At 43.8% G+C, this 12214-nt stretch overlaps 1 protein-coding gene across 1 annotated transcript in view; it reads right to left on the bottom strand.

The window, feature by feature from the left end:
- LOC118369430 (actin-binding LIM protein 1) overlaps positions 1 to 12214 on the bottom strand; it is a 106224-nt gene that overhangs the window by 48867 nt on the left and 45143 nt on the right. The window contains exon 2 of the mRNA XM_052498270.1: positions 9329 to 9463. Coding sequence (XP_052354230.1) covers positions 9329 to 9463 — 135 coding nt within the window. The remainder of the gene's footprint in view (positions 1 to 9328; positions 9464 to 12214) is intronic.

Here is a 12214-nt window from a genome sequence, read left to right as displayed (position 1 = left end):
GGGTGGTCAAAGACTCATCGCTGCTCGGCAATGAAGGCTAATATGGAACTGCAGGATGGTGACTGCAGTTCCCACATCGCCGTTGCCCACGCCAGGGCCTTGCCCGAGAGTAGAGAGATGATGTAGGTGATCATGGCCCGATCGGTGTGGAACGAGAAGGACTGTAGCTCGAACACCAGAGAACACTCAGTGAGGAACCCTTGCATCTTTCCAGGTGGCCAGCACACCACTTGGGGGCTGGGATCTTGGGTTCCTGGTTCAAGTTTCTTTGAGGAACTACGGCGATGCCTGTAGCGCTGAGCGATAAGACTTGGACATTGGCTCCTCCTGGGTTGAGGCTGAACTGTGGTTGGAGGGAGTCGATAAGTGTCCGCAGGGTTTCTGATATTTGGGAGAGTTATTGCTTCTGCCCCAGCAGTGCTCCTTGTTGGGTTACAACATTATTTATCTGGGTGAAGCTTGCTGTGACATGGTAAGGTTGGACCCAGGTGCAGAGAAGAAACCAGATGAGGAATCAGTGGTTAAGGATAAACATAATACTTTACTGAGCAAATTGGACACACTTGAGTGCACACTTGAGTGCCGTTAATGTCTCGAGGATGGTCTCTGCTGTCCTCTGGTTACAGGTGGAACCATGACATACTGTATGCAACAAGCCGCATTCACTCCCAAGGATGAATTGACCCAGAGAGAGAGAGAGAGAGAATAACATTTATTTGGATTAAGGCTCAGAGATGAGTTAGATTAGATTAGTTCTTAAACTAATCGAATTGAGCGAGAACCATCAGTCAGAGGTAATGTCTAGCAGTGTCCCAAATGCACCCTATTCTCTAGTGCACTACTTTTGATCAGGACCCATAGGTCTCTGGTCTAAAGTAGTGCACTACATACAGTATGTTGGGAATATGGTGCCATTTGGGAAACAGTCCATTTGATTGGTTCTCAGCCAATCAGCCCACCTTGTCTAAAGCAGGTTTAGGCCACACAAGTCAGGCTGGTTTGCATGCAAGGTAACAGTGTTCTCTGTTGTAAAGGGCTTGTGTATGTCTCCCTGTGTGAGTGGCGAGCTATAACAAAGCAATTTGTAATTGAAAGTGAAATGCATGGACAGTGCTAAAATGAGTTTTTCTCTAAGCGTAGCATGCAGTGGGTTCCTCTAGACACACACATATACCACCTTGTGTGTGTGTGTGTGTGTGTGTGTGTGTGTGTGTGTGTGTGTGTGTGTGTGTGTGTGTGTGTGTGTGTGTGTGTGTGTTTGTACATGTGCATGTGTACAGTATTTGTGTATGTGGAGGATATGGACTGTGGGAGTATGTTTCAAACAAACTGACTAAAGACCTGGTATTAAACAAGTCATGTGTGTTGATGATTCAACCATATACGCATCAACAACCACAGATAATGAAGTCACTGAAACCCTTAAAAAAAAGAGTTGTTTGGAATGGGTCGCCAGTAATAAACTGGTCCTGAACATCTCTAAAACTAAGAGCATTGTATTTAGTACAAATCATTCCTTAATTTCTAGACCTCAGCTGAATCTGGTAATGAATAGGTGTGGCTGTTGAACAAGTTGAGGAGACTAAATTACTTGGCGTTACCTTGGATTGTAACTGTCATGGTCAAAACATATAGATTCAATGGTTGTAATGATGGGGAGAGGTATGTCCTTTAAAGAGATGCTCTGCTTTTTTGACACCACACTGCAAAAAGCAAGTTCTGCAGCCTCTAGTTTTGTCTAATCTTGATTATTGTCCAGTCGTGTGGTCCAGTGCTGCAAGGAAATATCTAAGATGCAGCTGGCCCAGAACATAGCTGCACGTTTTTCATTGTAATCAGAGGCCTAATATTAATACTATGCATGCCAGTCTCTCTTGGATAAGAGTTGAGGACTGACTGCATCACTTCTTCTTTTTATATAAGAAAGATTCATGTGTTGAAAATCCCAAATAGTTTCACAGTCCACTTACACAGAGTTCTGACACACACTCTTACCCCAACAGACGTGCCACCAGGGGTCTTTTCACAGTCCCCAAATCCAGAACAATTTCAAGAAAGTATTATATAGAGCCCTTATTGCATGGAACTTCCTTCCATCTCATATTGCTCAAATTAACAGCAAACCTGGTTTCAAAAAACAGATGAAGCAACACCTCACGAACAACGGCTCTCCCCTATCTGACCTAGATACAGTAGTTTATGTGCATTCATTGATGTGTAGGTTACGTGTGCTTTTTAAAAAATGTATGTATTTCTGTCCTTGAGTTGTTCTTGTCTATTAATGTTCTGTATTATGTCATGTTTCAGGTTTCGTGTGGACCCCAGGAAGAGTAGCTGCTGCTTTTGCAACAGCTAAATGGGGATCCTAGTAAAATACCAAATACCACATACCAAAACACAGGGAATATCACAGAGGATACAGTAAAACCACGCACACATTTTTAGCATAATACATTTTTCTGACTAATGTACATGTAGGAGCAAGCATGTTGCAATAACAATGCAGAGCATAGGGCTCTGATCAACAGTAGTGCACTGTATAGGGAATACGGTACCATTTGGGATGCAGCTAAAGACAACAGAATCAACAATTTGACAGTTGCTTTTACACTTTTTAAGAGGATAGCTCTAATGTATGCTTTGACAACTGCCAGCCACACACACACCACACACACACACACACACACACACACACACACACACACACACACACACACACACACACACACACACACACACACACACACACACAACACAGTGCCTGTAAGGACAGCGGCACCAACAACACTTGACATAGACAGATTTAGGGCTTTATCTCGGTGTGTGAGGCAACTGTACTTTGATTTGAGGAGGGGGTGAGCAACGCCAAATCACAAACACTCACCCCGTCAGAGATTAGCTATAACATCCTCAACATTTGAGGTTCAGCCAACACAGAATATCTGAAATAAGATACACTATATATACAAAATATGTTGACACCCCTTCAAATTAGTCGTTTCGGCTATTTCAGCCACACCTGACAGATGTATAAAATTGAGCACACAGCCATGTACATTTCACTGGCCTGCACAGATTCCTGACCTTAGCCTAATCGAACACTTTTGGGATGAATTGGAACGCCGACTGCCAGCTAGGCCTAATTGCCCAACATCAGTGCCCAACCTCACTAATGCTCTCGTGGCTTAGTGGAAGCAAGACGACGCAGCAAAGTTTTTGTCTACCACGAAAGTGGAGAGGTGGGCATTTCTCTCTGTATTTCTCTTTTTATTATAGAAGAGTGTCATTTCCGGTAACAACTTGCAGACTTGTTTACGTGCTGCTGTGCGTTTTTTTGCTAACCTTACTTTGCTACCTGACAACTTTACGTTTTTTACTTTTAATTACCGTTTATATTTTTTAGTTTTTCCCCTCACTCAACTTTTTTCCATTCAACTTTTTCACTCCGGGCGCTTTATCTGGACGTGGTTCGTCAGGACCTCCACCAGCCGAAGCTAAGTAGTAACATTAAAATGATGCCTTCTAATTGCAGTCGCTGTACTCGTAATATAAAGGAGAACGATCGCCTTGCGGCGAGGATAGCTGTGCTACAAGCCCAGCTTCAGATGCAATCGTTAGGCAAGGGTAATTTCAGTGTAGGAAAGGATGAAACAGCGTCTGTGCCACTAGTAAGTACAGATAGTAGTATAAATCCCCATCGCACGGTCTCTGCAGCCAGACAACTTTCTCATGACTTCTTGAGGGAAATGCTGTAGGAATGCTCAACCGATGTCGCTCATTCAGCCGACAAAAACTTTCAACCGGTTCTCCCCATTAAGCAGCGAGTCGGAGTCAGAGGCCGAGCCTTCTCTGGTCTCTACTCCTCCCGTTATGGGGTCTGAAATGCCGAAACCTCCCACCATTAGCTCTGACAAATTGAAAACCCTGGTCATTGGCGACTCCATTACCCACAGTATTAGACTTAAAACGAATCATCCAGCGATCACACACTGTTTACCAGGGGGCAGGGCTGCTGACGTTAAGGCTAATCTGAAGATGGTGCTGGCTAAAGCTATAACTGGTGAGTGTAGAGAGTATAGAGATATTGTTATCCACGTCGGCACCAACAATGTTAGGATCAAAGAAGAGGTCACCAAGCGCAACATAGCTTCAGCGTGTAAATCAGCTAGAAAGATGTGTCGGCATCGAGTAATTGTCTCTGGCCCCTTCCCAGTTAGGGGGAGTGATGAGCTCTACAGCAGAGTCTCACAACTCAATCGCTGGTTGAAAACTGTTTACTGCCCCTCCCAAAAGATAGAATTTGTAGATCATTGGTGGGACTGAGGAACTCACCTTTCGCACAAACAGGACCAAGCATGGCCTGTTGAGCTTACAGTGAACGGACTCCATCTTAGCTGCAGATCGAAGAGCCCTCACTGTGCTCTCATCTTATCTACAAACATAGACAAGAGAGGATGGGTAATAAATTCATGAACTTCTTTGAGGAAAAGATCATGATCTAGAAAGCAAATTACCCTAAAGCTCCAAACAAGTCTGAACTAGGGGTGTAAAGTGTTTTAATACTATATCTTGACACCGTGATGAAAATAATCATTGCCTCTAAAGCTTCAGCTGCATGCTGACCCTATTCCAACTAAACTAATGAAATAAGCCTGCAGTCAGTACCAAACTCACTCAGTAATAAAGCCTTTCTATCCCCATTGAGACCAAAAGTTTTAGAAAAAGGTGTCTGTGCCTCTGAAGACCTAGGTCTGTTTTAGGCAAAACTAAACATGGCGGTCCTCCTGCTTAGACCTTAGTGCTGCATTTGATATCAGATCACCATATTCTTTTGAGAGATTGGAAACCCAAATCTCACTAGAATAAAGATGGTTTGTCCTCCTCCATTCAAGGTTCTGTTTTAGGACCATTATTGAAATGGGGAGATTTGAAAACATAATGATACCTGCACATCTCAAAACAGTGAAGCTACTTTAAGCCTTTGTTAGATCTCTCTACTTTTAAACTCAGAGGCAGTTATATGGTTGTCAGTCTCTCGAATAAAACTGTGAAGGACCTAGGCATTACTCTGGATGCTGGATCTCTCTTTTGACGAACATATCAAGACTGTTTCAAGGACAGCTTTTTTTTCAATTAACTATTCACTGATAAGGCAAAAAGGTTTTACTGCTAACCTACAAAAAATGCTTGCTCCTATAATCTTGATGTGATTGGCCTGACTGAAGCTTGGCTTAAGCCTGATGAATTTACTAGGAATAAAGGACTAAATAACCTTTAGTTAGTGTGTTAAATGAGGCCTCACCTCCTGGTTACACTAGTGACCATATACACCCCAGTCACAAGGGGATCCTTCCAAACAGCTCTTCCACACTCTCTGCCTACCCAAGGACATCAGAGGACTGGAAAAACCAGTTCCAATTTTCTGCCCTAACCCTATTAAGGGGCTGAGGAACTCAATTCAACTGTTCTGCCTGTGCCTGATCTTTTCACTCGGCTTTGTCTCAGGATGGTACGTTGTTGGTTGAAGATATCCCTCTCGTGGTGTGGGGGCTGTGCTTGGGCAAAGTGGGTGGGGTTATATCCTGCCTGTTTGTCCTTTCCAGGGGTATCAGAGGGGCCCAGTGTCTCCTGAACCCTCCTGTCTCAGCCACCTGCTCTGGAGACAGCAGGAGTATTTCTCCTGTCTTATCAGAGATACGTCTCTCTTTCTCTCTTTCTTTCTTTCTCTCTCTCAATGATCAGGACTACCTGAAAAGCCAACTGACATTTACCTGTTCACCCTGAGGTGCTGACCTGTTGCATGATCCTGAAAAGCCAACTGACAACTAATGTGATTATTATTATTTGACCATGCTGGTTATTTATGAACATTTGAACATCTTGGCCATGTTCTGTTATAATCTCCACCCGGCACAGCCAGAAGAGGACTGGTCACCCCTCATAGCCTGGTCCCTCTCTAGGTTTCTTCCTAAGTTTTTCCTAGCCACTGTGCTTCTAGACCTGCATTGCTTGCTGTTTGGGGTTTTAGGCTGGGTTTCTGTACAGCACTTTGTGATATCAGCTGATGTAAGAAGTGCTATATAAATACATTTGATTTGATTAGATTCCAACATCTAGTGGAAAGCCTTCACACAAGAGTGGAGTCTGTTATATTTGAGTGACCAACTATTGGGGGACCAACTCCATGTTATTGCCCATGATTTTGGAATGAGATGTACAAGCAGGTGTCCAAATACTTTGGTAATGTAGTGTAACTCCAAATGAGTGGATTTACTGTAACCACTGCCTGTTCATACTGTTGAAATGATATTATGGCTATGTGACTCTCAATGCCACAGTACTTGCCTTAAGTAGGATTTGATGACCTGGCTAGCTAACGAGCTAACTGACTAATTTGTTGTTCTCGCTTGCTGGACTCAGTGTACAGCAGCTGTGGGAAAATATTAACTAATTGGCTGTTCAATCTGTTTATTTTAATATTGACAAGGCACTTGTAACTTTGACACAACAGGAGATAAACAGGCCACACATTGTAGTCCTCTGGGCCTTGGGTGAATAAACAAGCAGAGACTGTGATTCATTGGGACCAGGCTTTACTTGATGTGCATTAGTTTGGCTCAAACTTGGGGCTATAATCAGTGACCTAGTTACCAGCGACAAGCCATTTTCAATGGAAGGAGGAAACATGAGGAAACAGCAACTTAAGTTGGTGATGAGAGAGCTAGCAATAAGAATTGAAAATCAAAGCAAATCAAAGCAAATTCTATTGGTCACATGCTCTCAATTGTGCATCTGTCAAAGTTTGAGAGTGTTTTCGGTGACAAGCCAAATATCTTCAGCCTCCTGAAGTTGAAGAGGCGCTGTTGCGCCTTCTTCACCATGCTGTCTGTGTGGGGGGATCATTTCAGTTTGTCCGTGATGGAACTTAAAAATGTCCCACTTTACATGCGTGGGTGCTCCCTCTGCTGTTTTCAGTTGCACAGGGTGGGGTCGAGACCCTGGGTCTCGAGCTAAGTGACGAGTTTGGAATGTACTATGGTGTTAATTGCTGAGATGTAATCAATGAAATGTACATACACTTTGGTTGTAGTAATTAAAACTCATTTTTCAACCACTCCACAACCACTCTTTTTAACAAACTATAGCTTACGGGCCTCCTGGGTGGCGCAGTGGTTAAGGGCGCTGTACTGCAGCCCCAGATGTGCCACCAGAGACTCTGGGTTCGCGCCCAGGCTCTGTCGCGACCGGGAGGTCCATTGGGCGACACACAATTGGCCTAGCGTCGTCTGGGTTAGGGAGGGTTTGGCCGGTAGGGAAATCCTTGTCTAATCGCGCACCAGCGACTCCTGTGGCGGGCCGGGCGCAGTGCGAGCTAACCAAGGTTGCCAGGTGCACTGTGTTTCCTCTGACACATTGGTGCGGCTGGCTTCCGGGTTGGATGGCGCTGTGTTAAGAAGCAGTGCGGCTTGGTTGGGTTGTGTATCGGAGGACGCATGACTTTCAACCTTCGTTTCTCCCGAGCCCGTACAGAAGTTGTAGCGATGAGACAAGATAGTAGCTACTAAAACAATTGGATACCATGAAATTGGGGAGAAAAAGGGGTCAAATTCAAAAAGACAAAAAATAAACTGTAGCTTTGGCAAGTCAGTCTACTTTGCGCTTGACACAAATAATTTTTCCAACAATTGTTTGCAGACAGATTATTTCATTGTATCACAATTGTATCATAATTCCAGTGTGTCAGAAGTGCCTTTAAACGGTGCCTTTAAAATTCCAGAAAATTATGTCATGGCTTTAGAAGCTTCTGATAGGCTAAATTACATAATTTGAGTCAATTGGAGGTGTACCTGTGGATGTATTTCAAGGCCTACCTTCAAACTCACTGCCTCTTTGCTTGACATTATTGGAAAATCAAAAGAAATCAGCCAAGACCTCAGAAAAAAATGGTAGACCTCCACATATAGAGTCCAATGAAGTTCTTTCAGGGCCGTCGAGGTGTCTGCTTGTGGGGGTATACACGGCTGTGATTATAATCAAAGAGAATTCTCTTGGTATATAATGCGGTCGGCATTTTATTGTAAGGAATTCTAGGTCAGGTGAATAAAAGGACTTGAGTTCCTGTATGTTGTTATGATTACACCATGAATCGTTAATCATGAAGCATACACCCCCACCCTTCTTCTTACCAGAGAGCTGTTTGTTTCTGTCAGCGCAGAAACAAGAAACCGGGTGGCTGTACCGACTCTGATAAGGTATTCTGAGTGAGCCATTTCCGTAAAACCGAGAATATTACAATCTGTGTTGTCTCTCTGGAAGGCAACCCTTGCTCGAATTTCATCTACCTTGTTGTCAAGAGACTGGACATTGGTGAGTAGTATTCTCGGGAGCGGTGCGCGATGTGCCCGTCTACGGAGCCTGACCAGAAGTCCGCTCCATCTGCCCCTTCTGCGGTGCCATTGTTTTGGGTCGCCTACTGGGATAAGATCCATTGTCCTGGGTGGTGGTCCAAACAGAGGACCCACTTCGGGAAAGTCGACGTTGCCCTTATGTCCAATAGTTCTTCCCGGCTGAATGTAATAATACTTCAGATTTCCTGGGGTAACAGTGTAAGAAGTAATACATAAAAAAAACGAAATACTGCGTAGTTTCATAAGAACGCGAAGCAAGGCGACCATCTCTGTCGGCGCCATCCTAATGCTCTCATATTATGCAACTTTCAGCGACATGCCACGCAATAGCTAATCGGGAGATGGAAGCTTGTGCTAGCTAGCTTTGACATTGGTTAACAACAAAACAGCCGTCAAGCATGCTGCTTGAATGCTATACCCACCATGGGAGAGTTCAACAATTTGATTGCTGATTATTAGTCTGAATCCTCCGTTACAGTACAACATTTTACTTTGAAAACTACAAATTATGTTAACTTATAGCCAAATAATGTTGTTGTGTTGTCCTGTACTCGTATTGGTTGCCAATACATATGAGAGAGAAAACAACAACTCCACCTCAAACAGACGGTCTGAAATGCTTGCTATTTCCTCAAATAACATGACGTCACTGACCAATCAGCTGTTTATTTGTCATTCACATATTTTTTATGACCATTTTTTTTTTTACGACCCATACCATTCAAACACAGAAAAGCTCCTTTTCAATATACTTTATTAACATTTTTGGAAGGAAAACTACTTTAATCACATTGTCATATCATAGGACATATTTACAGGACAACCTGTATATTAACTGGACAGTTGCTTTAAACCCTTTTACCTCACGAGGAGCATACCACCATCAACAAATGATCTTCAGGGTTTGGTACTGTACTTACCTTTACAGGTGAAGCACTTCAGGTGGAAGTGCTTGGACTGGACCCTCAGCACCTCACCCTTACATGGCTCCCCGCACTTGTAGCACTGGATCAGAGGCTTCTCATTGGAATTGTGTGCGTCCTGAGCATGTGCCACTAGAATAGAACAGAACAGAACACAAATAGACATGAGTATGAAACACTGTAATCACATGCACTACACTGTTAAAATAGAAAGACTCAAAACACCATAATTGTGTTCTGAAACCATGAAAAGTATATCATGTAAATATTGATTGATGATGATTTTCAGACCAGACTTGAATTAACATTTTAAATAAGACACTGAGAATTTAATATTTTTCCTATGGTAGAACATTTGACTAATTATATGCTTCAGTTGCTATTGTGAGATTATAAATTATGTTAAAATCAAAATGTTTAAGGGTATGTAAGTTATAGCGCAATTAACATGTATAGAGTGGGCCTTCATCACTGGTCTGTTTGTGAAAACTGCCTTAGTCCATTCAGCCAGTCTTCAGGAATAAACTGTTGTGCTGAACCACCCTTGTTACACTGAGAACATGGGACCTGATTCAGACATGTCGACTTACCATATACTCAAGTCAAAAAGTCCATGTTAAATCAATTTATCTCACATCTGAATAGGAATTATAATTTTTTTGTCTGCTTTGTTTAGACAGATTAGAAGCAGGAGGAGATGGAGAAGGAGTGAAAGTAGAACAGGCAGAAGTGGGAATAGAACCCCCGACTTTTGGGGCAGTAAAATGGCACATTTAATTAGAATTTTACCCACTAAACCACACAGACACATACCATGTGAAATCAAATCAAATCATATATAGCCCTTCATACATCAGCTGATATCTCAAAGTGCTGTACAGAAACCCAGCCTAAAACCCCAAACAGCAAGCAATGCAGGTGTAGAAGCACGGTGGCTAGGAAAAACTCGCTAGAAAGGCCAAAACCTAGGAAGAAACCTAGAGAGGAACCAGGCTATGTGGGGTGGCCAGTCCTCTTCTGGCTGTGCCGGGTGGAGAACTTGGGCCCCCATATCAGAATACAAATGATAGATTAAAGACAAATTGTGAACTTCAAACATTGTGCTGCCGTACTGTTCAGAATTCCCCTAATTTCTGGGGCATGGAGGTGGTTAGAGAGCATTCGTGTTTGGTGTGTCCTCTAGCAAACTCTGTGGTCTTGTATTAAAACAGGCATGTTTGTGTGCGCCCCTGCTGTATTCAGGCCCTTCACAAACTCAGACAGGAAAGCTATATCTCGCTATACACCAAGTCACTTGGCTCTGTCATAACCTCACATGGTCTCTCCTATCATTGCTATGCAGACGACACACAATTAATCTTCTCCTTTCCCCCTTCTGATGACCAGGTGGCGAATCGCATCTCTGCATGTCTGGCAGACATATCAGTGTGGATGACGGATCACCACCTCAAGCTGAACCTCGGCAAGACGGAGCTGCTCTTCCTCCCGGGGAAGGACTGCCCGTTCCATGATCTCGCCATCACGGTTGACAACTCCATTGTGTCCTCCTCCCAGAGCGCTAAGAACCTTGGCGTGATCCTGGACAACACCCTGTCGTTCTCAACTAACATCAAGGCGGTGTCCCGTTCCTGTAGGTTCATGCTCTACAACATCCGCAGAGTACGACCCTGCCTCACACAGGAAGCGGCGCAGGTCCTAATCCAGGCACTTGTCATCTCCCGTCTGGATTACTGCAACTCGCTGTTGGCTGGGCTCCCTGCCTGTGCCATTAAACCCCTACAACTCATCCAGAACGCCGCAGCCCGTCTGGTGTTCAACCTTCCCAAGTTCTCTCACGTCACCCCGCTCCTCCGCTCTCTCCACTGGCTTCCAGTTGAAGCTTGCATCCACTACAAGACCATGGTGCTTGCCTACGGAGCTGTGAGGGGAACGGCACCTCAGTACCTCCAGGCTCTGATCAGGCCCTACACCCAAACAATGGCACTGCGTTCATCCACCTCTGGCCTGCTCGCCTCCCTACCACTGAGGAAGTACAGTTCCCGCTCAGCCCAGTCAAAACTGTTCGCTGCTCTGGCCCCCCAATGGTGGAACAAACTCCCTCACGACGCCAGGACAGCGGAGTCAATCACCACCTTCCGGAGGCACCTGAAACCCCACCTCTTTAAGGAATACCTAGGATAGGATAAGTAATCCTTCTCACCCCCCTAAAAGATTTAGATGCACTATTGTAAAGTGGCTGTTCCACTGGATGTCATAAGGTGAATGCACCAATTTGTAAGTCGCTCTGGATAAGAGCGTCTGCTAAATGACTTAAATGTAAATGTAAATGAAAGAGCACACCAAACGCTCTGGTGAAAATCTCCAAAACAATCCAAGAAAGTATGCGTTTAGTAAAACTAAATAGATATAATAGGTTATACAGCGCATTCGGAAAGTATTCAGACACCTTGACTTTTTCCAGAATTTGTTTACGTTACAGTCTTATTCTAAAATGGATTCATTTGTTTTTTTTCCCCTCACCAATCTACAAACAATACACCATAATGACAAAGCAAAAACAGGTTTAAAAAAAAAAAGCTGAAATATAACATTTACATAAGTTTTCAGACCCTTTACTCAGTACTTTGTTGAAGCACCTTGATGGAGACCACTGTTTTCTTGGGTACCTTAAAAGCTGCAGACATTGTTTTGGTATCCTTCCCCAGATCTGTGACTTGACACAATCCTATCTCAGAGCGTTACGGACAATTCCTTCGACCTCATGGCTTGGATTTTGCTCTGACATGTACTGTCAACTGTGGGACCTTATATAGACAGGTGTGTGCCTTTCCAAATCATGTCCAATCAATTGAATTTAATACAGGAGGAATCCAATCAAGTTGT

This window comes from Oncorhynchus keta, chromosome 36, assembly GCF_023373465.1.
Source record: "Oncorhynchus keta strain PuntledgeMale-10-30-2019 chromosome 36, Oket_V2, whole genome shotgun sequence".
NCBI classification, from domain to species: Eukaryota; Metazoa; Chordata; class Actinopteri; order Salmoniformes; family Salmonidae; genus Oncorhynchus; species Oncorhynchus keta.
The sequence above is the reverse complement of the archived record's forward strand: the minus strand, read 5'-3'. Positions and strand labels throughout refer to the sequence as shown.